The 25,297-nt window shown below is 42.9% G+C and overlaps 1 protein-coding gene across 4 annotated transcripts; it reads right to left on the reverse strand.

The window, feature by feature from the left end:
- Nucleotides 1-1,064: 1,064 nt before the first annotated feature.
- Nucleotides 1,065-24,626, reverse strand: LOC127478467 (uncharacterized protein C11orf24 homolog). 4 transcript variants are annotated; one of them, XM_051804171.1, is made up of 6 exons: nucleotides 24,519-24,626; nucleotides 23,524-23,646; nucleotides 19,433-19,529; nucleotides 6,842-7,080; nucleotides 4,045-4,161; nucleotides 1,065-2,898 (listed from the first exon to the last, which is right to left on the reverse strand). In XM_051804171.1, exons 4-6 carry the CDS (start codon nucleotides 6,996-6,998, stop codon nucleotides 1,739-1,741), a joined length of 1,434 nt encoding a protein of 477 aa, XP_051660131.1. In that variant the 5' UTR covers nucleotides 6,999-7,080; nucleotides 19,433-19,529; nucleotides 23,524-23,646; nucleotides 24,519-24,626; the 3' UTR covers nucleotides 1,065-1,738. The 4 variants fall into 4 exon arrangements, with proteins under 4 accessions (XP_051660131.1, XP_051660130.1, XP_051660132.1 ...); XM_051804170.1 differs by having other exon boundaries at nucleotides 24,466-24,621; XM_051804172.1 differs by lacking the exon at nucleotides 19,433-19,529 and having other exon boundaries at nucleotides 24,466-24,621.
- Nucleotides 24,627-25,297: the final 671 nt, after the last annotated feature.

The following is a 25,297-nucleotide window of genomic DNA, read 5'->3' on the forward strand; positions in this document are numbered from 1 at the left end:
TACAGTTGAGATCCTCAAACATTTTTTCCCCCTCCAGGAAACATGATGTGAATTTTGTGGCTTATACTTCAAGTTCTCCAAGGAGAGAGATTCCCTGTTCTTTTACCCTGAGAGATGCTCTAACCTACTGCCATGCAGATGTGGTCCACACGGAAGTACTGCAAAATGCAACCTGATGTTGACAACCAAGTTATCTCACTTCCAAAGCAATCTCTTTGCTCAACATACTCTACTTGCTGAAGTTTTGACCTCAATATTCGAGTTGGGTAAGATTCAGGAAACTCTCTCCAGCCTATTTTGTTCAAACAATGCCTTAGCTCTGTTGCTGCTTGTGCTATCTGCATTTCTTTTCATAGCACTTTCAACTGATGATGAAGTCATCTACAAAGTAACCTCTTCTAGGGTAAAGATTCCCTCCAAATTCTAAACAGCCAAAGAATTTGAATAAATAATGAAACCAAAACTCAGCAGCTCAGATTCTGATTACTTATTATCACCCTCACTCCAGATTACGTGTAAATAGGATTAAAGAAGAGCCAACAAATTCAAAGCAAGAGAGAAGCTATCAATATAGTTAAAAAAACAAGAACAGACCTTGAACCATAATTTTGCTAATGGTATGTATGTGTCATTCAAGACACATTAATCACTGAAGAATACTTGCCTAAAAATCAAGTGTTTTCTACTCATTCTTTCAAATGTAGATCTTGGGAGGAAAGTTGCAACTGCATGCACAATAAAGTTTCCAAAATACTAAGAACTCTGTGCTGGTCCTAAATGCAAAAGAAAAACCAAAACAGAGCCTGATGCTCTAAGCATGAAAGATAATAGGCAATAAGTGGGTCTGCATACCTGGGAGACTGGTAGCATACTGGTCTTAAATTATAGAAGCAGTACTCTGGAAGATGATGAGTATCTTCTCAGACATGTCCATGCTTTCAGTGAGGTCTTCAAAGCTCCCATAATTGGAATACTGAAGTGGAGGTAATTTGCTTAAGCCCCAAAAGCCCATTTGCTTGCTTCTAAACCAGCAGGGACAGGAATGAAAACAGAAACACAACAAAATATGCCCTTCCAGGGTCCCGTTTATTGACTGAATACAAAAATAAGATCATTTAAGTGCAGAGGCACAGTAATCCACTCCGTGGTGAAAAGAGATCTTAGGTTAGCAGTAAACAGGGTTTACAATACCTTGTAAACAGACCTCTTTACAAGCAAGAAGCATACTGAAATATGACACACACTGGATTAAAAGTTCCCTGTTACAACAATACTCCAGACTTCTCATCTGGCTGTTTGGGAGCATTTCACAAAAGGTGACAGCATCCTTTGCTCTGTTTTCCAAGGAGCACATGTGAAACAAATGGAACACGAGGAACTTGCAGTGTAACTTCAACTTGCACAGTTGAAGAAGCGCTAGAGCATTTTCAGAGGGTGGTAGCTTACCCCTTGTTAGGTTTGTTTTGCAATGAAAAATAATGGCCAAAGCTGTTGTGCATTATGAAAATGTTAAAAATTATTCCTCTTTTTATGTTTTTACAGCAACTTCTTGCACAGTTAAATAAAAAATTATTTTTTTTCTTCTTAATACAGTACATGGCATTTCTCCTCAATTGCACTAGAAGTAAATTTGGAAGCACTTTCAGTTTGTGTTATAGGCAAATAGGAAGGAAAAACAAGTCAGGCAGACTTTGAAACTCCTTTCCACCTCTCTGCCTACTGTATTATTCCCACCCCTTCACATCTCTGAGTCCACATACATTCCATTGATCAGGTAATCCACTTGTGTGTAATCTTTCTTCTTGTAGCTCTCATAGGCCTGCATGAGGAAAAGAACTATAACAGTTATGAAAAAAACCGTACCAACTAAAAGCACTGCAAGAAGTGAACTTTTATCCACCAAGTACTGAGTCAGAGGCTCGGCAGCAATGAGAATGTACTCATTGTCTTTGTCCTGAGTTTCTGTGAGGTCCAAAGCTGTTGTTTTGGGTGCATCTGTTGGAGCCATGGTTGTTGAAAAGATGTCAGATGTTGACTTTATCCCGTGCCCAGTCGTAGTTTCTACTGTAGAGGCTGTAGTTAAAACCATGGCACCTCTTGTGGAGCCCAGAAGAGAAGTTGATTCACTCAAGGATCCTGTGTTTGTACTTGCTTCTGGTTTTAGAGCTGGCAGTGTGCTGACATGCAGTGGATTCGCAGAGTGAGAACTCTCCAAGGGTTTGAGTGTCGTGGCATGACTGGTAGCAGTGGAAGATGTTCTTGCATCCTGTGGGATGAGGGTGGTCAATGTTGTGGTCAGTGTCTTCAGGTCAGCTCCAGCAGTGGTGGGGCTGTTAGAGTGGGGAGCACTGGTGGTGGTGGTGGTAGCTGGGTTAGACTGCTCTGTTTGAGTACCTGCCTTAGAAGTAACAGTGAGGGGAGCAGAAGTAGAAGTGGGGGACAATACTGAGACAGAGCTACTATTTCCTGATTTTTGGCTGGTGACCACAATCTGGGCGACATGGCTGGAAGTGGAAGAAAAGATGTTACCAGAAGTGGGAGAAAAGGTAGTGGATTGCATGGTTTTAGCAATGGTATCAGAACCTCCAGGGGCATTTGAAGCTTTGGCAGTTGTTTCATAAGTGGTAATGAAGACACTTCCATTTGTAATGTTTGTTGTTACAGCTGGGGCAGTAGGAGTGGTAGCACTGCTTGCAATTGATTTGCTTGTATTTGCTGTGACATTTTCATTCTCAAACCCAAGCAAATGCCTCAAATGAATTTTGTGAGTTTGAGCAGTTGAGGAAAACAGGTTTTCCACACTGTGTTGGTCAACCTGTGCATTCAGCATCCTCTCCTTTTTCTGTGGATAGCTTTGGTGGGGAAACAGGACTGTTTCCCATTTCCTGCTGACAATTTCTTCAAAAAGACAAAAACAATGAGTTTTGTAAGAATAAAACTCTCAAGCTCAAATCTAACCTCAACCCCCCAACATGCACACCACAACACATATTCTGCAGTAGACATAGTACAACTGGAATAAATCAGTCCTGAATTCAGCAAGAACATGAAAACTCAGCCCCCCCAGCCCTGTCTTTTTTGCACATAATCCCTTTGAGGATTTTTGGTTTGGTTCAGTTTTTTTTACCACAGACCTCTAGTATTTACCCAACCAGGGAATTAATTTCACAAAAGGGGAGTAATCAAGTAGAGAGCTACAATGCAGAAGCACATTATCAACAGGAGCAGCATTACAAATGTCAGTTCCTGAGAAGAAGACTCATGCTTTCAAAGTTACACATCATTGACAAAGCCTTTGGGCTTAGATTCATAATTTTCACCTCTCAAAAACGGGCAGAAATTCCCACTTACACCTCCCTACATCAGGATAATTTCCTTCACAACTAGTGAGCTAGATTTATAGTGACATAAACCCCATCTGCTTATCACAGGTCTGGTTGGTGTGTTGCAGAGAAACCTTTGTCAACCCAAAAGAACCATGAACAAACTCTTTTTTAAACTGGGGTACAGTGATTCCTTGAAACATACTTTAAAAGGTTGGTTCCTCAATTACGAATAAGCTCCATTTTGTTATTGTGTCACTTAATTAAAATTCAATACCCTGGCACTGGAAAGTCACCATGAGCAATTGCTGCTCTGATTATAGAAGCAGCCTGTTGACTCTGGAACAAAATTCTGGCAATCTGAGAGAAAAACAATGCCAAGACATTTTCCTTTCTCTGAAAAAAATATAAATACATCTGTTATGACTTTATTTTCACAAGGACAGCGTGTGGCATGCAAATGGCTTGAATGAACGATGTCTTCAACATGGAAACAAACTGTTACTCGGTAACAGCTACAAAAGTTATTCAAAGACAGAGCCTGCATGTGCCAGAAACCTTAGGTCGTGGTTATTCCGATCAACTCTACCTACAGAATTATCCTACAGGCATTTCACAATCCATCTCCCTCAGCTGAAAGCCTATCAAGGTCTAAACACAGGCATTTAAAGCAAAAGAACCAGGATCCTGGATTCACCAGGAACCTGAAACATGGCTTTACCTCCAAGTAGATCTTTGATGTCTTGTTCTCCAGCATTTTGGCACACACTCAGCTGGTGACACTGCAAGAAGATGCAGTGGTTCTGGTAGGGCATAGACCAATTACAGTGACGGTTTCCTGAAAACAGCAGATAAAATGCATTGCTACACAAAGCATACCAAACATGCTGCTTCATAGCTTTAATTAAAGCATTCGAAAAAACAAACAAACAAACAAACAAAACCACAAAACCCCCCCCAAACCCACACAATAACTAGAAGGTCTGGCCTTAAAAGGATCCTGACTCAGCCTTGGCAAAAATAACTGGAAAGCCAATGAAATCAATATAGGAGCTGCAGCCTACCTACCTGCTTGTCTTCTGGTACCAACATCTCCTAACAACAGCAATTCACTCACCCAGGCAGGGACAAAGAAAGTGCACTACAGTTTGTTCTCATGTAAATGCTAGCATTCATCAACATATCTTACTGAGGGAAAAAGAATAAATGAGCCAAAACTGAGTAGACATCCATCTCATCACTCATAGGAGACAGCTCTCGTCTCAGTGCTTGGAGCTACACAGAAATTCACTCTTCATTCTTTGAATAATGATACCATTAGCCACGGGAGCCATCACAGAAATTGTCTTTTACTAAGTCAAATCCCAACACAAGCTAAATAAACTCATCACAGCAAAAAATCGCTTTCCTGGCATCCCTTTGAACTGACTAACTTCTTTCTACATGTCTACGTATACATAACTAGGCTCTGAGGGAAGGAATGAACCTCCTCCAGCAAATACTGAGGAGGCATTTTAAACACTATGCCCAGTTTTGGGTTCTCTAGCTTACAAGAGTGGTATTGAAATACTGGAGTGAGTCCAAGGGAGACTATTAGACGTCTGAGGGCCTGAAGCAGATGATTTACAGCAAATCCCAACTCAACATCAAGGGAAAAAGTTAGTTTCTAGCACAAGGGCACTCCAACGCTGGGCTGGGGGCCAGAGAGGTCTCTCCATCAGTTCTTGAACAGACAGATCTAAATTGGAGTTGGACCAGGGAACTTCAAAAGGTCCCTTTTTGCTGTGGTAGCTGCACTACTTCCATAAGTAACTGATGTTATGTCAGCAAAGGTACAAATCACATCTATGGAAGAGTGCCTAACCAGCTGAGAATGTTATTTTTCCACTTCTCCAAGCAATGTAGCTATGAAGACATCTCCCTGTGCAACTGTAGATTACAACTTAAAACTATAATATCTTAAAAAATAATATCTATTGTTTCTTTACCAACAGTTACATATGTGTAACTATTCTGACAACTAAGCCTCAGGTCCCATGTCTGTAATGACAGAAAACACAAAAAGAATATTGTTGGGGAAGATGAGAATGGAGAATGAGATCAGTAAAGTTGATCTTAAACCCTAAAGCTAATAACAAATAAAAACATTTCAGGTCCTTCTTTCCAGATGATCTCTCTGCACATACATTCATGTCAAGAGTTTCTATCTTTTCCACCTCCCTTGACACCAGGTAGTGCAACAGACCAGCCATCAAGTAACAAATAGAAATTAAATTGCTTCAGTACATTTAATACAGAATGTAAAACTTAGAAAAGTTTATGCTTTTGGGTTCAGTCTCACATGGTTTCCCGAAATGGAATGGGTCACCTAATTGTAGAGGCTCAAACCCTCTGCTCAACAAAGCTAACACTCAACTGGACTTATTTTGTACTAACAGATTAGGAGACAACGAAGTGGTTAAAGTCAGCAACAGGGCCAACCACACAGCCAAATCATGTTGCAGCCCTTATTGCATACTAACTAAATTCTTTATGTTTCTCTTCTGGAAAAGGCAGCTGATTACCTTTTCTACCCTATCAATATATCAGGTTAAGGATGACACGTGCATAGAATTTAGAGATTGTCAGGTGGAACACACCAACATGAAGTGCTACAGACCCTAAGTGTCAGCACAGTCAGTGTGAACGTGTCATCTGTCTAGGGTTTACCACCTTAAAAAACAGAACCTGGAGCTTTCACAGCCCTAGTGCCTTGGGAAACAAACTCACCCTTACTTTATCTCCTAAATAAAACAATTTATAAAGGTACTTTCTTTCCACTATGAAGGAATGTCTCATGTTTGAACTACAGCTTTGAAACTCCTGGCCATTAAAAGCAGCATCTTTATTATGTTCCTAACAATCTGAATGTCAGATATTCATTCACCTGCGCCAAGGCCTCATCTTCACCACAACATCACCAGCTTTTTGAGCTTTCACGTGTGGCTAGATAGGATTGAGACCTTCATAAGGACAACTCAAACTCATTTAGAAGTTTAATGCTTTTATAAAGACATCCCAGAGGTAGTGAGCAGAAGGCTTTCATCTCGCCAGATTTGTTTAACCCTGTGCTCAGTTGCAGGATACAAGTAGTTTCTTCTAAGGCAGGAAAAACATAGCAGGGAACAAAGACTACTCGTTCTAGTGCAGCTGTCTACAAGAGCACTGTTTACTTGCAAACATCTGGCAGAATGGAATAATCACTCTTCAATTCAAGTGACCCAACACTGCTTGCACGCTATCAGTGCACACCAAGAGCACATGCATGCTGTTTCTTATAGAAGCTAGAAGGGCCCTGGGAAACAGTTGTTCTGGATTCAATTTAACCAAAGCTGTCAGAAGTTACTTAGCACTACAGCACTGCACAGAGAAGCATAACTGTAAAAGCCCGTAAACAACTGGAATTAAGAAAGAAAGTTGTCAGGGGAGCAGTGGAGACCTTCAAGGAACAGAAAACATCTAAGGGACAAGAACCTCACCTGAAGCACCTGGGCTTTGACAAGCCTCCCTGCATTGTTTTTCAGTTGTAAGCCTGTTTATTTGCACTACATGGACTCCTCTCCCCTTTAGGGTAGAAAACCTGTGTTCACATATAGAGAAGGAAATCAGCAGGAAGAATACAATGGCAGTCCACATCTTCAGGGCTGGCCTTACAGGGAGGCTTCTCTTCCCAGAAGCAATTCTTTCTTATATCAACTTCAGATCCACTGCAATATACCTATTAAAAAAAACAAAACAAAACAAAACTTTCTATATTCCTATCAGCAGCAATAGAAAAAAAAACGTACAAAAGGCAGGCAAGTATCATTACACACCACAAACAAGCATGGACGCAGAGGCAGGAGAGTACAGACCATTCCCAAATTCACAGAGAGGCTCCTTCTTTGGAAAAGGTACTTTGCTCTTCTTCTCTCAGGTCCCAATGAAGGACAGCTTAAGTCAAAAGCCATGGGTACAAAGTCAATCTCAAAGCACACAAGCATATGACAGCACAGATATGATGCCTTTTGACTCACTCTGGGACCCTCAATGTTGTTCCCAGGCTGAGCAGAAGGGTTTACACCAGTTTGAGTACACTGATAATATGGGGAACTATAGTCCTGTCCCTGCCTTTATACAGAGTCAGTCAAAACCAAGAACCAAAGGTTGATTTCTGCTTTGATTTTCCTGCTCATTGCAGACAGCTACAGGAAGCTTTGATTGAAAACAAGCAAAAGCCACTATTTCAGATCTTCCAAGACATTACACAGACACATCAACTGTTACGAAGAAGATTCACACCCACAGCAAGCCTTCATTTCCCCACATAAAACAATAGGCAATGTCTTTCCTTCATTATCAATGCACACACAAGTCTCTGTCCCAATGGATGTGCTTTCATCCTTGAAGTCACTGAAGCAGCTCAAGCTGATATCAGAGCAGATCATTGCCTTCTGTCTGGATTTACCCTCCTGTTTCTGAGGCTTTTTAAAGCTTTATATGAGCTTCCAAACAGTTCAGCCTGAACCAGACCAATTTTAAGGCTGTGACCTAAGTAATTTTTAAGGGCAACCCTCTTCCTCATCACTGAAGCAAGCTTTAGTCCTCATCCTGCTTTTATGAAATGTCACAGCCTTCAAAGGGTGTTGAGATTCAACTTTGTGTGACGTCTCAAGGATGTATGTGATGACTGCAAAGGCAGCTCACAACACAGAATGAGCAGCATGTGTGAATGGTATAAATACCATAGTGAAGAACATCTAACAGTCATCAGTAATGTGCGTAAGACCCTGATTTAGCCATCCATGCAAGAAGGTTCGGCCTGAGTTCTCAACTCCAGTCCCAACTACACTTGTGAATTTAAGAATCTGACTGAGAGCCTTTTTTCCCCTCCAAGAAAGCCCAAAATAACGTTTATTAGCTTTGACTCACAAATCGCAACATTTTGATGCCTCCTACCATGGAACTTTTGCTTCCAATTTTTCCTTCTTCTTCTATATCCTCAAGCCCCAAAAAGGGCAACAGTTTTAGCTTCAAAATAACCCTGTGTGAAAAGGGGTGAAATATAAACAGGTACCCCAAGCTTCGCAGAGGACACATAATATACAGGTCCACACTGGACGGTCAAAGAGCCAAAGATGGGGACAAAACTCGATAATAAACTGCAGTGCCTCAAGTTCAGCTTCTCTAGTCACCCTACAAATTCCATAAGGAACTCAGAGTCTCCTTCCTGCCCACTTATTCTAGTAAAGAGAGTTATTTTACCTGTTGAAAATAGATGGAGCATTTCTATATCTTCTGCTTTCCCAGAGAGCAGGGGAGCCCAAACTGACTGGGTTGTAGGGTACTTGCACTGCTGACCTTAGCTCATGCACCCCTGTTCAGCTTTCTCCTTGGAGCAAGTGTGCACAGCGTCGCACTTGCTTTGTGTGAGCAGGTTTCCCAGTGCAGCCAAAAGTTCACGCTCGCGTCATCCCACCTGGCAGCTGGAAATATTTCTAAGTCTGACCTAACAAAAGAAGTCTTGGCAAGGAAAGGCAGCTCAGCAGCCCCATCTAGTCCTGTGTACCAGAGACTACGCCCAGTGTCCAGCCAGCACCAGCTTCACGAGGGTCTCTCTCCATTTCACACTACACATGCACAGCACAGACTGACTTTGTCATTCCTTATCACTTGCTCTCCCAAGTGCACCTTAGCAGGAGTTGAATGAATCAGCACAGAAGAGGAGATGACCTGTGCAATACACAAATACAGCCTTGGCAACACGCTACACTGGCATCAGCTGCTCAGGAAGGCAGCCCCACGTTTTTTGTCAGGGGATTGGTAATTTATTGGTAATTAATTTGTGCTATTCAGGTAAGCTAACTTTAATACTTTTCCCACTGTTCCAAATTACAAGACACTTCTACAAGTTTGCCTTAGCCATTAGCATGCTCTTGCTGTCACTCTTAGCATAAATTGCAGATTAACAATTGAAAACTGCAGTTTGACAAGACTGGGAGCAAGTGGGAAAGCAAGGGAAGACATGAAGTAACTCTGCCCACAAAAGATTTTTCCTAGAACAGGCAGATCCTTATTGCTGGCAGACAGCAAAAATTCCTTTAACTTACAGCAAGTGAACTGGGTTCTCTCACAGACAGTGTAGGTACTTTGCCTCAGAACACTGTTTGTCAACCTGCACTCCCACCACAACGTGCCAAAATAACTGCACTTTTTTTTTAAAGTTCAACAGTCCTAGGCAGAGATGCAGAAAGCAGTATTTGACCCATAGAAAATAAAAAAAAAAGGAAAAAATACATAATTAATGGTAAATTTTATATTTTAAAGAGTGCAGCTTTTCTTTGCTGTCCATTTTCAAGGTAAAGTGTTTACAAGAAGCATTATTTTACAGCCTAAGAAGTGACCCTGAGAATGAACTGCCTGTGCAATAATGTATGCATATACTGTTTTAAATAAACTAGTAAAGAATAACAGCAATGAAAACAAACACTTAACACTTATTACAGAATTTTTTCCTACCTTTACTAATAATTCTCTAGTTATATTGACCACCCTCAAAGAATAAACATCTTCCACAGCATTTTGAAACTGCAGATATAGCAGCATTATATCTATGAATAAATACTATAATTATTATTATAGTTAAAATCTCAGTATATTAGGACAAATAAAACTGAACCAACCCAAGTACCACAGATATTTTTAAGATTAAATGTTGATCACCCTCAGTGTCTTGAAGCTGTTGCGTTAACTTAGCTATCTGTCCCCTATGCAAAGAGGTGTTTTGTATCTTCAACCACCTTAATTCACTACAAGTCCTTCCCATCATGGCTGACTTTGGTTCCACTCAACTGCAATGACTCTAGAGGAAAGCAAAACCCCAGTACATGACTCTCACGTCTTCCAAAGTACCTGGCAGCCTTTCTGGATTAGGCCAACAGTGGTTTAGCCAAGCTCACACACAAGAGATTTGTCTCCCCTTTCCCTCTCAATAAACATGGTCTCCTCAGGGGCCAACTGATAATATCTCCTCTAAGACACTCAATCCAAAATTAGAGGCTTAAAACACTTCTCAGTGTTCTTTAGCCAATTATAAAAATCCCTTTACAGGTTGCAGACTGAGCATGTGAAGTAGACAAACGTAATGCACAGACTATAAGTGTGTCAGAGAAGCAAAGAGCTCATTTCCAAGTCCAGCAAGGGGATAACCAGATGCAGTCATACTTTAATACAGTACAAACAGCACTTAGGATACTGTATTAAATATCAGAACCTCCAGTTAGAGGTGGGTTTTTTTGGCCTCTTACACCTTAGCCAATCCCATACATCCAGAACAAGAGTTACAATTACCTGCAGATCACTTTTCCTGATTTAACAACTGCCTTTTATAATCACAAGCAACAAGCTGTATTTCTGCCTTCCCATCATACTTCTAGCCAGTTCCACATAGCTCCACTTGTGCTCAGAGACCCCACTGAACACCCACTCCACACACCTACAACCCAGAACAGCACTAATTAAACCTTCTCCAAATCATGTTGATCCCCAGAAGAAACCACTCTCTGTCTGGAAAATATGATGGAAGAGATGAATGCTACTGTTCCCATCAGAATTAATTTTGAGAAATCGGGGCAAAATTCACACTCTGAGCATGACCTTCTTCACTTTTAGAGCATCCCCAAGGGAATTAAAAGTAAAAAAAAAAAAATCACAGAAGACAGCAACAAATAAAATGTGGGAAAAGACTGCACTCTGAAAAATGTAAAGTTCACTTTTGTCATCTGTGGCTATAACTTAGCATATATAACTAAAATAACTGAGTCAACAACTGAATGACTGGTGACTTTGCAATGTACACACATATCCAGAGCATACTGCCCGCTGGGTTTCAAAAGAATTCCTCTCTTCTTGCTGATCTCACAGGGCTCAAGACAAGGAATTTGTACAAATTAAAAAATGCAGAGTATTATTTCAAAGCAAATGATTAGGGTGATGTTTCAAGAGCAAAGAGAAGCCTCTGGAAGATAAATGCCTTGCCTCCATGCCCTCCCAGCCAGACTCAGTTGTTTGTGGTTAAGCAGCTGCAAGGTGCACACAGGGACTGCAGCAGGGTGAAAAAAGAGATGTAGAACTAGACAAAAAAAAACCCATGGCAAGAGGGAGTGTGGGTGTTAGAGATCACAGGTACAAAGTGTGCAAAGCAAATCATTTAGGGCAACACATGCTCCTTTGAGCTGTCATTGAAGAGCCAGCAGACACTGCCTCAAAATTTATTCTCACAAGTGTGCATGGACTAGGTATGAAATAAGGTCAAAGAGTAGCAAAGAAATGTTCTAGCTTCAGTATATCAACAGAGCAGGGAAAACAGAGGTGGGATACCTTTTGCAGACAACAATGCTACTTTCCCGTCCAACTGAGAAGACATAAGGCCTGTTTCCCACTTGTATTTGCTGCTAAACACTTGATGTGTTGTCAGCCCTCTAAACAAGTGCTGTATTACTCTCTTTAGAAAAACAGAATTCAACTAGATTTTGCTAAGGGAAGACAAGCACACCTCGTTTGGTAAATCAAGGCAAGAATATAGGAGACAGGGAATCTGCGCTGCAATCCTGAGCAGCACTTTGCTTCCCAAGCTTCTCTCCAAGACTGAAGATGCACATGAAGATAAGTCTGGAGACAGAAGGGGCAGCACCAAAGGTACATGAAGCTGACCCAATGTCAGCTGAGCATGACCAGACGAAGTTATATGATTCTCTGAACAGCAGCTTTAGAGCCATTAAGTTCCTTTGGCTCCCCAAGAAAGTTATTGACAGGCTGCAAAGCTGTTTCTACAACATGTAACATACTACCAACAATAAAGAATGAAAAGACTGTGAAGCAGAGAAGCATTACAGATTATAGAGGGGGAAATACATTGCTAGGTCCCTGGTCTGGACACAGTTCCTTTGACTTCCTAAGATGTCTGCGCAGTGTGAAGCATTCCCACTTCCTTGGAAAACCAGGATACAACAGTCAAAGGCCCATTTTTTGCCCCAATACTGGCTCTCCATGCCCCCATCATTTCCAGTATTAACAAAATGCTCCCGTAGAAAGATGACCGAGGTGGAAAGTGCACAGTTCCATACTTTCAGAGGGAGTTTTGAAGGAAAATGTGCCTAGAAATCATGAGTCCTATCTCGTAGATACATTGGCCAGGCTAGAATGCTGACCAGCCAGTTGGATCTGATAAACCGCTGGGGCTGATGCGACGGCAGCAGAGCATTAGAGGATGACCTGCTGCAACAGTAGGACGCAAGTTACACATGCTCTGAAATGCAATTCAGAGAAAAAACATTGCCAGCTCAGATCCAGAAGTTCATTTCTTATATCCCCTCTCCTACACAATTCTTCAGTTAACATGGCAGAGCTGGCCATGTATTACAGAAAAGCTGACACATTAGCAGCACACTCCTTGCTGCAGCAGACAAAATAGGGTATTGGATGGACATAGGTTTGGTTTGCTTCTGCCTTTTCTGATGTTTCTCCCAATACACGTCCACAAAAAAGAGATTTAAAAGATCCTACAAAGCCAAAAAGCCTACACAGACTGCATCACACTAGAATCGGTTAAGGACAACAGCCCAATAAGCAAAATCATTTTAATTAGGCAGCAATAAAGTTATACATCTTCTCCTCCCCTAAATATAAACCACCTCCTTCAATTTGTAGTGTAGTCTCCATCTACGGTTAAATCTCCTATCAATCTGCATGACACACACCCCACAGGAAAGGTGACTGCAACGCCTACAGCAGCATCTACAAGCTTCAGGGAATGAGCCTGCTTCTCATCCCACCCCACCAGCGAGGAGGCTGGGCTGGGGATGCACACGAAGTCAGACGGGACACGGCCAGGACAGGTGACCCCAACTGACCCAAGGGATATTCCAGACCGTACAGCATCATGCTCAGCATATAAAGCCAGGGAAACAAGAAGGAAGGGAGGGATGTTCAGAGTGATGGTGTCTGTCTTCCCAAGTCACTGTTACCCATGATGTAGCCCCGCTTTCCTGGGGATGCCTGAACACCTGCCTGCCCATGAGAAGTGGCAAATTAATTCCTTGCTTTGCTTTGCTTGCAAGCGCAGCTTTTGCTTTTCCTACTAACTCTGTCTCAACCCAGGAGTCTTCTCACTTTTACCTTTCCATTCCCCTCCCTCACTCCATGTGGGATTGAGCGAGTGGCTCTGTGGGGCTGAGTTGTGAGCTGGAGTTAAACCACAACAGGCAAATTTAGCTACACTGGGGTTTATGGGTGCTTTTTTGGGGTTAGTTTTGTTTCAAGTATTACCAGCTTTACCCATTTCCATCTTTCTGTGCCTCTGTTCCCCACCTGTATTCCTCCCTCATGTGACAAGGCAGACAGATTATACAGCTGAGGACAGTCCACACTGTCACCATTGAGGCTTCATGGCCACAAAACTTTGCCTCTGAGGAAATAAATGTTAAAGCCTAAAACCCCAAACCAGCATCACCCATCCATCATCCTTTCTCCCCCATATTAGTGCCATGTGCTGCAGCTCCAATGCTGAGAAATACTACTCAGCAGGACACTTTTCCTGTGAAAAATGATCAGACAGCTATTTGATTTATGAAACTGTGCCTTGTTTTGAAATATCTGAAACAATCTAGTTTTAATATACAGAAAAGTGAACTGCCAAAGGCTAACTACATAAAGCTGTGAGTGAACAATAAATCTGTCAACAAAAATACCTCCAAGCAATAAAAACATGTACTATGGCTCAACTGCAACCTTCCCTAGTCTGATCTGAACCTGAAACAGATAGCAAATTTTCAGACATGGTGTTGTCTCATGGGAACAGGAGATCAAATGTAGGGCATTTCATACCACGTGTTTCAAATTAAACGGCTTTCAACAAGACCCTCAAAGGAACCATCCAGTGGCTCCCACATGAACTCTGCAGCCATTGAGCTAATACAGAGCAAAGCTGCTCAAGAAGGGTAAAAGGCAAACTCATGACTTTTTCTAAGTGCCTGCAGAATCAGGCACTCTGCAGCAAGGGTGGTTCATGGTTGCTGACAGATGGCATTAGAAGCTAGAACCAGCACAGTGCACATGCACAGGAATAAATTGTGCCTGAGGTGCTATTAAATTCAAAACTGACAAGTCTGGAGCTAACAGAGACTTAAACAAGCAGTAACTTCAGCCTGAAGGTACAAGTAACCAAGTGTTACTTTTGGAGCAAGTAAAACTGCCAAACTGTTGAAGTTTGGTCACCCACCCACCTCCTGCCCTGCAGAATTTTACCACAATCAGCAAATTCCTGGCAATACAGATCAAGTTAAATTTCACTGAAATGCCATCCTTCACTCCCGATATTTTTGAGAAATCATTATGCTCCTCTATGGGTTCATGTCGCCATAACACCAATTTTAGGTCCGTAGAAACAGAGGACCCATCTCCATCCAGGACACAAGGTTCTGCAACTTTCCTCAGGAATTTAAGCCTCTGCACGGTTTTCAGCAGAGTTACACACAGCAGAGATGGCACCTTATGTTACAAAAGCATCAGGCAGTACTGTGGGGAGCTCAGAAACTGAAAAGAAAGTTCAGGCAGCCTGGAAACAGCCAAACATGGTCCCAGTGCAATGACTGAAAGGAAACTTCTGCTCAGCACTAAAAGAACTTGAAGAAAGGAAAGCATTTTTGGCTGTTTCTCCTTTCTGCAAGGAAATAGGATCTTTGTGCATATTCTGAAATACAGAGAATAAATACAAATTAAAAAAAAAAATTAATCAAAATATATGTGCCTCCACCTTCCCTTATCCTCACAAGCAAAACATCCTGAAGGCTACTAGATTATAGGAGGTTTCTTCTTTTTAAGCGAACAACTCAGGTTAAAAAACAAAGGTAGCTTCATACCAAGGATCTCCCAGGTAAGATGCAGCAAAAAGACACTCCAGCTTATCTTATCACAATACAATATGATACTGAGGGTCTTTTCACTACACATAAATCACAAATACATAGTACAAATCAAGAGATTCTTCCTAAAGTCTTCAAGCAAGGAACACACTTATAGTGATACCAAATAAGGTTTGTTGGTGCATGCCTCCTTGCTTTGTGATTTTGACAGCTTGAAAGGCATGGAAATCACAGGGCAGGGTGGGGAAGCTTAGCCAAGTCTATTTTTTCTAAACAAAATAAAAATCAAATGCAGTAGCAGCTTTCCTAAACCTTGCTGACCTTCCCTGTGGCAGGTTCTTCATAGCCAATAAGTATTCACCAACATGAATGTAAACCTATGGGTTATCAGAACCTACAGGAAAAACATCCTTCCCTCTCCTTACTTCATGGTAGCATCTGCAGAAGTGCTTCAGCCCAGCTCCTGGGTATCTCATCTCCTACAGGGCAGCAGGGCAGCAGCTACTTCGTTGTAGGTTCTCTCTTTTCAGTTTCAGGGGAACTCATTTAAGCTTTGAGTCTTGATGCTCAAAAACTGCTAAATAAGTCAAAGTAAAATAAGTTTGGTTTGAGCTCCTCAAAGCTTTTCCAGTACAAATGTCTTTGCACCAAAGAGCCCCTCGTTGATGGAAGAGGGAGAGCACAGGCAGCAGCAGGTTCTTCTGAACCTTTCTGAGCTCGATATAGAAGAAAGTCTGTCTTTCTGTCTTCTGCTGATGTCGCTGAGGAGAACTCCAAAACTATTCCATGGGGATACCTGAATCTCACCATCTAACCAAGAGAGATTACAACTACCACAAACATTATGTTTCACTAATGTAACCGAACAGTCAAGTACTTGCAGCACTTAGTGGAAGTACCTTGACAACTTTCCTTTGCTAGTGTGGAGAAATTAAAGGCTTCCTCTGCCCTAGAAAACAGTGCTTCTGCCTCCACCAGCTTCCCAACAAAATCCAGCTTCTGTCTCAGCACTCAGTTTCTCAGGCACCTGAGCCATTTTACAGTAAGGCACTTTCACTTCAATTGCCTGAAATCATATCATACAAGGTAAATCTGTCCAAGTAGATAACAGAGCAGAAAAACTAATTCAGTGAGGATTAGCTGTTCTCAGCATGCATTAGGGGGTTTTGGAGTTGGTTTTGTTTGCCTTTTTTTTTTTTTATGACAGCCATCTAAGAGGAATTACATGTCACATCTTGCTTAGCAAATCCTCTAGCACTGACATACAACTACAGAAAACTCTCTACCTATACAGATGCATATTAACATCTACAATATCAAACAATCTCTAGCCATTTAAACTGCATGCCCACCACTTCAGCCTTTGCTTTTTAAAACACTTTTCTCCAGCAATAACTTTACTGGAGATGAGACAAAAATACCGAAATAAATTTGTACACATATTTACAATTTCTGTCCTTCATCCAGACATCTTTTATGCAGATGAATCGCCGTATGAAATCCAGTGTTACAGCTGGATGCCATTCATGATATCTTACTCAGAACAACTGTAAATGTGAATGCTTGAGTCAGCTGTGTATCACAATCTTGGAGCATGTATTTTAACTCCAGAAGGGACCTCTGCAGGTGTAATCTTACTGACTTACTGCAAACAAATTTGTCACAAGTCATGTAATAACTTAAGAGCTCATTCAGTAGAAGGGTTTGCAGTTTTTGGTCAGTTCCCAAGGGACAGCTTGCCTTTACCACAGTTTGCATGACATCTGTTTCAACTTTCAGAGGGGTCAAGGGCCAAGTGCAGAACATAACACCCAGAAAGAACACTTACAAATATTGCCAATACTGCAAATATTGCAGGGGAAAAAAAAAAAAGCAACCAAAACTCACAAAACCCCCCACCTCACCTCACTAGCATTTTCTGTTTATATTTTATTTTGAAACACTTTCATTCAGATATTCCTTATGAAGATGGGTTATCAGCACCAGAAATCCACTTCTGCTACCTCACTGAATATATTTCAGTGCATAAATGCATATCCAACTTCTACACATTATGAGATTTTCAAAGCCTAGAGAACCTTGCTCTCTTTCCAATGAGAGAAAATCAACAAACAGGAATCTATGAGTATAGGGGATTCAGTTAAAAGCTATTTGCTAAATAGCAAGCAAACAAAACTTCCTGCTTTTGCTTATCAAGTCAGCTGGTAACAAAAGCCACCTGCATCACAGCTCAACTCAAAACTCAAACTCAAGCAGCGTGTCCCTGAAGAACATTATCAGGTGTTTCCACATCAGCAGATCTGTCTTTGGCAGTAATTATTCAACACACAAAGCAGGTGTTTAACTTTATATATGAGAGTAAGTCTAGCAGAACTAGTGGAACCTGTGACCTGCATAAAACTGAGTCATGTAACTGCTGGCAGGCTTATGACATTGCATTCCCTTGCTGGCTTCACCAACCAAAACATGGCCACTAGAGTCAGCTATATCCCAGACATTGTCCATGATGCATTTCAGCCACAGTACATGCCAACTCATCTCATGGCCACTACAGCCAGAACACGTGGATCCTGTCATTTCTACAACACAAATATAAACTGCTGGCAAGCCCTTAAAAAAAATCATCATAAATGAAGATATAATTCATATCTCAGCAATGTGTGCTTGCTGCCCAGAAAGCCAACTGTATCCTGGGCTGCATCAAAAGCAGCGTGGCAACACGTTGAGGGAGGCAATTCTGCCCCTCTACTTTGCTCTGGTGAGACCCCACCTGGAGTGCTGTGTCCAGCACCTCTCCTATGAAGACAGGTTGAGAGAGTTGGGGCTGTTCAGACTGGAGAAGGCTCCAGGGAGACCTCATTGTGGTGTTTCAGTACTTAAAAGGGGTTATAAGAAAGAGGGAGAGTGACTTTTTACAGAGGCAGACAGTGAAAGGACAAGGAGAGATTTAGATTAGATGTTAAGAAGAAATTCTTTGCTGTGACAGTGGTGAGGCATGGGCACAGGTTGCTCAGAAAAGTTGTGGATGCCCCAGCCCTGGAAGTGTTCAAGGCCAGGTTGGATAGGGACCTGAACAACCTCATCTAGTGGGTGGCATCACTGCTCATGGCAGGGGGTTTGGAACTAAATGATCTTTAGGGCCCCTTCCAAACCTAACCATTCTATGATTCTATGATTCTATGATCTAGGGAATAAATACTCTTTGCTTGGACATGGAGAATTTCAAGATACCACTGGGCATTTCTCATCCATCAGAAACTCCCTTCCTTAGCCCCCTTAATAAGCTAGTCTCCTGTTTATTGTATGGAAAAAAAACCAGAAAGCTTTTTTCCACTATGTTCTCCTTTTTTACTTAGATACAGGAATTTAAATCTAGATGCTACTGCCAGCAAGACAACACATTGATGATGTAAAGTTTCCTCACAAGGAAGGAGCTTTGCTGAGACAAAAACATCAGCCCAACCTTTGTAATACAGACCAGCCCACAGAACAACAGGGCATCAGTTCAAAAGAGTGGAGTGCAGGTAAGACAGACCAACCCTCCCTTATCTTATAGGTGTGAGAAGACTGAGTCATTTGCATATAGCTACAGGAACTAGTCAGAGCTGGAAATGAAAATCAAGTCTCTTGAAATCCATCTTAGTACATAACTATAAGACAGTTTACTTTTCCTATGAAGGCATATGCTTATTAAGTGTGCCATTAAGAGCATCTCAGGAATATCCAGAAATACCTGCTGTGGAGTTTGTATTTTCTGAAGGAGAGGTGGTGGAAGAGGAGTGTTCCTATAACATAAATCACATACAAATCAAAATAATCAATACTGACATTTAGGGCATGATGTACATTGAGAAATGAGGAAATGAAAAGGTAACACAAATGCACGAAACAGCCTCCTCTCCAATTAATGGTTTGCTTAATCTTAGACAGATCCCAAATATTTCCCTTTAACCAGTTTGCATTCATAACACTTCTACCTTTATTTCCTGTTCTTCAATTTATTCACAGTTCACGAACAGGGATTAATTTTGCCCTCACCCATCTGCACATGCTCAGTTCCTGCTGACTTCTACAGAGTTTCTCTCTACTAATTGACTTGTTTTACAGCAGTTTCAAATCTATCCAGAGAGAGCAAAAGGAAAAATAATGATTTTGAGTGTAGACACTTACCATGCAAACACTTGTAACTGTTTTCTTGCTGCCAGGAATTATTGTGCCTTTAGGGGAAGCAAAAGCCAATAAAAGCCTGGATGCAGTAGGACTACAGCTGAAAGCATAGGAAAAAAATGTGTAAAATATTATTGTATGCAACCAGAGAGACATTTCTCTGAGACTGATAAAGCATTTTCACAAAGAGGTGGAAGAGTGGAAAGGTTTATCCTGCTTTTTAATACAGAGAAGCCAAACAAAAAAAAAGATAGAGGGGAAGACTCAGCAAAAGAACATGCTTAATCCTATTAAAATTAATGAGATTTCATCCTGGTCTTCACACACAAGTTGTGCTAGGAGTTTAACTTAAGTGGATTTAAAACCAGATTTAGCTAAAGTGCTGCAAAGTCTCCCCAAGCCAAACAAATATAAATGCAACCCAAGCATACATGTAAAATTCAATGCAAATTTTATCAAGTCACTCCCCTCCACTTCCACACCTTTTTTTTTTTTTTAACAAATCTGAAACCAGGACACCAGGGTACATCAGAAGTACAGGTTCAAGTGTTTTCCTGGACTATTGCATAAGCAGTTCTCCAGGCCTGGCACCAAGTCAGAGTCAGATGGAGTCCAGGGAAGGCAATCCCAATGCCCTCCCGGGCAGTCATTGTTAGCAGAAGCAGTGATAGTTGTGAAGAGGACTTGTTGAATGTCTCAGTAAATTAATAAAAGGCTCTTGCACACAGACAACCTCTCTTCCCTCTTTGTGTACTTAGGGAATAACAGAGGCAGCTATGGGGGCTTGGACACTCCATAGCCATGTCTGCAGAACACAATTTAGCTGTCCTTTAGAGGACACAGCCTAACTGAGACTCCCCAAGCAAAGGTGACAGGAGCTGTGGTGATGTAGCGAGATAATCCAGACACACAACTGTGACCTGCACTGACTGTGCAACCCTCCTGCTCAAATGGAGGACCAGCTGGTTCCTCGAGCAGAGTACAAATGGACTGTGGGTCCTGTCACATGCACTGGGGGACAGTCCAGCTGGCTGCAAATAAAAAAGTACCCATATCCCTGGCTCTCTGCCCTCTGTTCCTTTCTTCATACCACACTGTCCTACAAGAAAAAAAACAAACAAACAAGCGCCCAGTGTGCTCTCCAAACGGTTGACAAGCTATCATGTAAAACGGGAGGAAAGGATGTGATGGAGAATCCAGACCCACACACTGTCAATCCAGAGAACTCACATTCTGCCAAGTGCATTTAAAGACCAGCTTTCCCACCATGGTAATTGCAGCCACTGGGGACAGTGTTTCAGTCCCATTTTGCTTGACAAACACTACACAGCACCAGCTTGGTATCAGTGCAGTAGCATGCCCACCTTTCAGCACTGAAACCCAAGACGTGATCCTTGAGGCCATGCCCCAGAACAGCAAAGAAAAATAAAGTCAGCAAAGGCAACAGAAGACCGTCAGAAGTTTTGCACCTATGCTGATGGACATTCAAAATTGCCCTAAGGAAACCTCATTCCAGTAAAATCACAGTAACAGCAAAGCAGAGCCCTCAGCTAAATGCTACTCTACACACTAGCAAGGCAATCCTGTGGTTCCACTGAGCTTTAAAACCCACTTCTGCAGTTCTTGCCACTTGCTTTTGTTGGATAAGTTGTTCACAGGAACATGCAGCAATGTCCATGCAAACATTCCTTCAAGAAGGGGGTCCCCATACCATGCTGGAGATAAGTTGTCCTTTCCTGAACGAATTGCTGTACCACAGGCACCTTGGGCACCTTACCTGCACATTGACTGACTTGGATTGCCAGCAGTCAAAAGCTGGAGGAGCTGTGAACAACGTTTCCAAAGTGTGCAACCAGGTCCTGCCTGCACCAATTTTCAGCATTATTACTGTCCCTGCAGTGCCAGCAGCATACTAATACCACACCTATCAATTCACAAGCCCCACTGACTGCTCCAAGTCTAAGATGTAGAAAGGGAACCAAAAATTACTGGAGGAATGAATGTGTTAAATCCTTGATACCTCTCAGGACTTCTTGGCTTCCCAGTCAACAAGGTCAACAGCCCTTCCACACCCAAGCAGGCTGGGTATCATTGACAGGTGGGGTATGACAAAGGATTAGACCTACAGAACAGGCTGGAAGTTGGAAAGGGAAACAACCCTGATGAGCCAGAGTACACAGTGTCAGATGGTATCCAGCAACAGCACTCACAGCAGGGATATTGCCCTCACAGTCCTTTTAAGGGTAGGAGGGAAAAAAGCCACAATGATCATCTAGTCTGGTTCCTGGTGCAGCATAAACCATAGAGGTTCGTCCAACAATTACTGTGTTAACAAGGGGTGGGAAGGGTATCTCATCTACCACACGAATGGACTTTGTACCAGCTGTGTACATAGGGACAAACATCTCCTTAAGAAAGGCATCCTATCCCAATTTAAACACTTAAAAGGGAAAATGGCCAGCTGGTGTGGATTGTCATTGCTCTGCAAAGGAGTTGTAGCAATGCACAGCAGCTGAGGATCTATATGCAAGTGTCAGTGAACTGACTGCTTTTTCCTCTGGCTTTCCCAGTGCATAATTGCTTTTGGTATTAGAAGTTTGTATCAAACACAAAGCAACAATTAAAAGGCAAGGATAAATCTAAAACGTACTGCATTAGCAATGTCTGAACACGCTTATATGTGGCATCCAGGGATGAGAGAAGAAACCAGTCAGAGCAGATGGATTTGAGCCTGGCTGTTCAGCACTCACACGCAGACAATGCACATCTCCATATGGAGACGAGGGACGCAGGGCAATGCATGTGCATGACACCCAGCCATCCCCACCACTGCTCTGAGCCACAAGCCCAGCATCACTCGGAACACGCACAGCGGCCAGGATGAAACAAGACAATACAGTACCCTGGTTCGTGGGAACACAGCAGAGCAGCAAGTTCTTTCCTCCTACACCTAGGTTCCCCCAGAAATGTTCACTGCAAATATGCTGGCATAAACTCTAGCTGGACTTGCTCAATGGCTCTTTCAGTTTATAAAACTGTGTCCAAGTGTGGATGATGACACACAGAGCACATACTCAGCTAACTATGTGTCAGAGCATGGGGAAACATCAGCAAAACTGTATACTAGGCAAGAAACTCTACCCAAACAAATCAATTCTTCACACTTCCTTCAAGCAAAGTTTTGGACATTTCCAACACGCACTGCTTTAAACGAACATCTCCATTCCTTAATGTCCCTGCAATATTTTCCCTTGAAAATTTAGTCAGTAACACACAACTGAAAAAGTCTGCTAGTATGTTTCTAAGTAGTTACATTAGCTAACCCTGTAATCCAAGGTATGCATCCCTAGATACATTTTCAGGCATTCAGCATCGATGTTTTTCATCGCCATAGCTGGAAATTCTTTTTGCAAATTACTCCCAGAGCCTTCAAAAAGTCTGTGCCAGGAGACTTTCCTTAGAAGGCAGAGGCTTCAGGTTGTATGGATGTGCCAATTAGAATTTCAATAGCAGATAACCAGATGCAAAGTCTGTTTTCTGGCAGATGGGTTTATAAATCCAGCAGGGAATTTGCAATTAAAACAAAAAAATAAAGATGTCCTCACCAACATGTTAAGAGGCATGTAGCCTGGAATTTCTCCCAGAAAAGTACTAGAACAATACATGTGTGTATACATACATGATAGATATATATATATATATATGAAACCTAGAACCAAGCAGCAGAAATGGACAGCACATTCTCTAATCCACTACAGACATGAAAGCTAATAAAAATGGACAGATTCCTTCTAAACTATCCATTACCATGCAATGGACTGTATTAATCTATATAGTAGTGGTTGATTATGGTAGATAGTTTGGATTAATACAAAAATACATGCACTTCAGAGAGAGAAACACTGAATCAACACACATTGCCTAGTTTTCAAAGCCACTGTTCAATCACAAACCCTCTGAGGTCTAAAGGGAACCAAATGCTCACTATCAGCGAGTTTACCTCACTCATCAAGGCTGCACTGCAATTTAGCTTAAGGTGCAAAGGATTAGTATTTCTTGGGTTTGTTCCTCTGGTAAGCAGGCAGCTAACTCACTTTATCAGGAAACAGGAGTGGTGTTGCATGACCAAGCCTGGCAGAGATTCAGTCAGCCAACATGCAGGACATCAAGGTACTTCGCTTGACAGGATCCTGTAACATGAGTTTTCTTTGCCAATCCTAAAAAACAAAGATTAGGAGACAGAGGGGAAAGTGAAAGGATTTGCTGAATCCATCAGAAGAAGATCCACTGCAATAGGATTTCCCCACAGGATGCTGTATTTGAGAGCTTGGTCAAAGAACAGTATTTATTCTTCCTACCATTTACTGGATTCCAGCTGACACCTTGCTAACATTGCCTAGGGTATAGTTAAACCTTCTGAAAACCTTTACTTAAGGTAGGAAAAGAGGTGAAAGATTTCAGTGTGATACCACACAAAGCAGGATGCTGCTTTCAAGGGTAATCCCAACTGTACACACTCAACCTTACTTATACGGACATACGGTATATTTACATATCAGTGATGCCACGCATAAGGGTGGCGTCTCCTAAGGACACCGTACCTTTGAGGTGGTCCACAGGGCCTAAAAATGTTACTCTCAGGCAGCGAGTTACTTGCTGAGTCAATCACCTCTCTTCCCCACAAGGAAACCCAGTTTTCCCGGCTCCCACCTCCCCAGGAACAAAATCATCTACAAGCATCCACACGCCGCAGGAGAGCAAAGCCACCACTCCCGCCGCTGCTACGGGGGGAAATGCAACTTATCGGAAAATTTATTCGCAACTCCTGTGACAAATTTACTTCCAACTTCTGTGGCAGTTCGTGGGAGCGGCTGCGAGGCTCCTGCTCGCCCCTGGGCCGCGGCTACTCGCCGCCCAACCCGCCCCCGCTCCGCGGCCCCCCGGGCACCCCCGGCACCGCCGCTCGCCCCGCACCGCGTCCCTCCCGCCCGCGCTCCCCCAGGCCCAGGACGAGACACCGCCCGCCCGCAACTCACGACGTGGTGGAGCCCGGCGGAGGACGCGGCCGCGGAGCAGGAGAGGCGCTCACCCCGCGCGGCCCCGCGGGCAGGGAAAGGCAGGGAATAGCAAGGATGGGAATGACCCCTGGAGACCCCGGCCCCGCCACATGCCACAGCCAAGCCACGCCCCGGACACGCCCCTCCACCCCCATTGGCCTGTTCTCCCAGTGCCCCGCCCCCTACCGCCATGGCCCCGCCTCCTTCGCGCTGCCCCGCCCCTCGCGTCTGGCCCCGGAAAGGCCCCGGGAAGGCGCCGGGGGCAGAGGGTGGGACCGCCCCCGGAAGTGACGCGTGCGCCGGCCCCGCAGGGACCGGTGCTGTCACTGTGTGAGGTGGTGTAGGAATTACCTTGCTGTTGTCATTTTTAAATTACCCTGAGCGTGCTCCACAGCTTAGGGTTCGTGGGGTTTTAAGAGTTCGGTCTAGGATACAGACAGTGACAAGCTGCGCTCGCAGGAGGGTATTCTGCTCCTCCTCCTCCTGGGTGTTTCATAGCGCGAACTCCGGCGTCACCCCCTGCGAGTTGTGGAACAGCAGTAGGAGTGGCTTTGTCAAAGCTCCCTTCACTACCAACGCGTTTTGCCCGTGTTTTCGAGGCCGGGGTAGATGGAGCTCTGAGCAACCTGGTCTTGTGGAAAGTGTCCCAGCCCATGGCAGGGGAGTTGGAACGGGGTGATCCCTAAGGTCCCTTCCAACCCAGGCCATTCTATGATTCATAATCACCACCAAGCAGGAACAAAAGTTAGGAAAATGTACAGGATAACAGCTTCTTGCTACCCTGGACCGTGAAAAACATATATTCCACCAT

The sequence above is a fragment of the Manacus candei genome, unplaced genomic scaffold (genome assembly GCF_025592945.1).
Source record: "Manacus candei isolate 608988 ecotype Guabito, Panama unplaced genomic scaffold, ASM2559294v1 h1tg000060l, whole genome shotgun sequence".
Taxonomy (NCBI): Eukaryota; Metazoa; Chordata; class Aves; order Passeriformes; family Pipridae; genus Manacus; species Manacus candei.

Excerpts from the sequence above, each read along its gene's own strand:
- LOC127478467 (XM_051804171.1), bottom strand. The coding sequence starts at position 6,998 with ATGTGGACTGCCATTGTATTCTTCCTGCTGATTTCCTTCTCTATATGT. Across the intron at positions 4,162-6,841 it reads TCAAAGCCCAGGTGCTTCAG|GAAACCGTCACTGTAATTGG; the intron begins GTGAGGTTCTTG and ends TGCTGTTTTCAG. Across the intron at positions 2,899-4,044 it reads CATCAAAGATCTACTTGGAG|AAATTGTCAGCAGGAAATGG; the intron begins GTAAAGCCATGT and ends GTCTTTTTGAAG.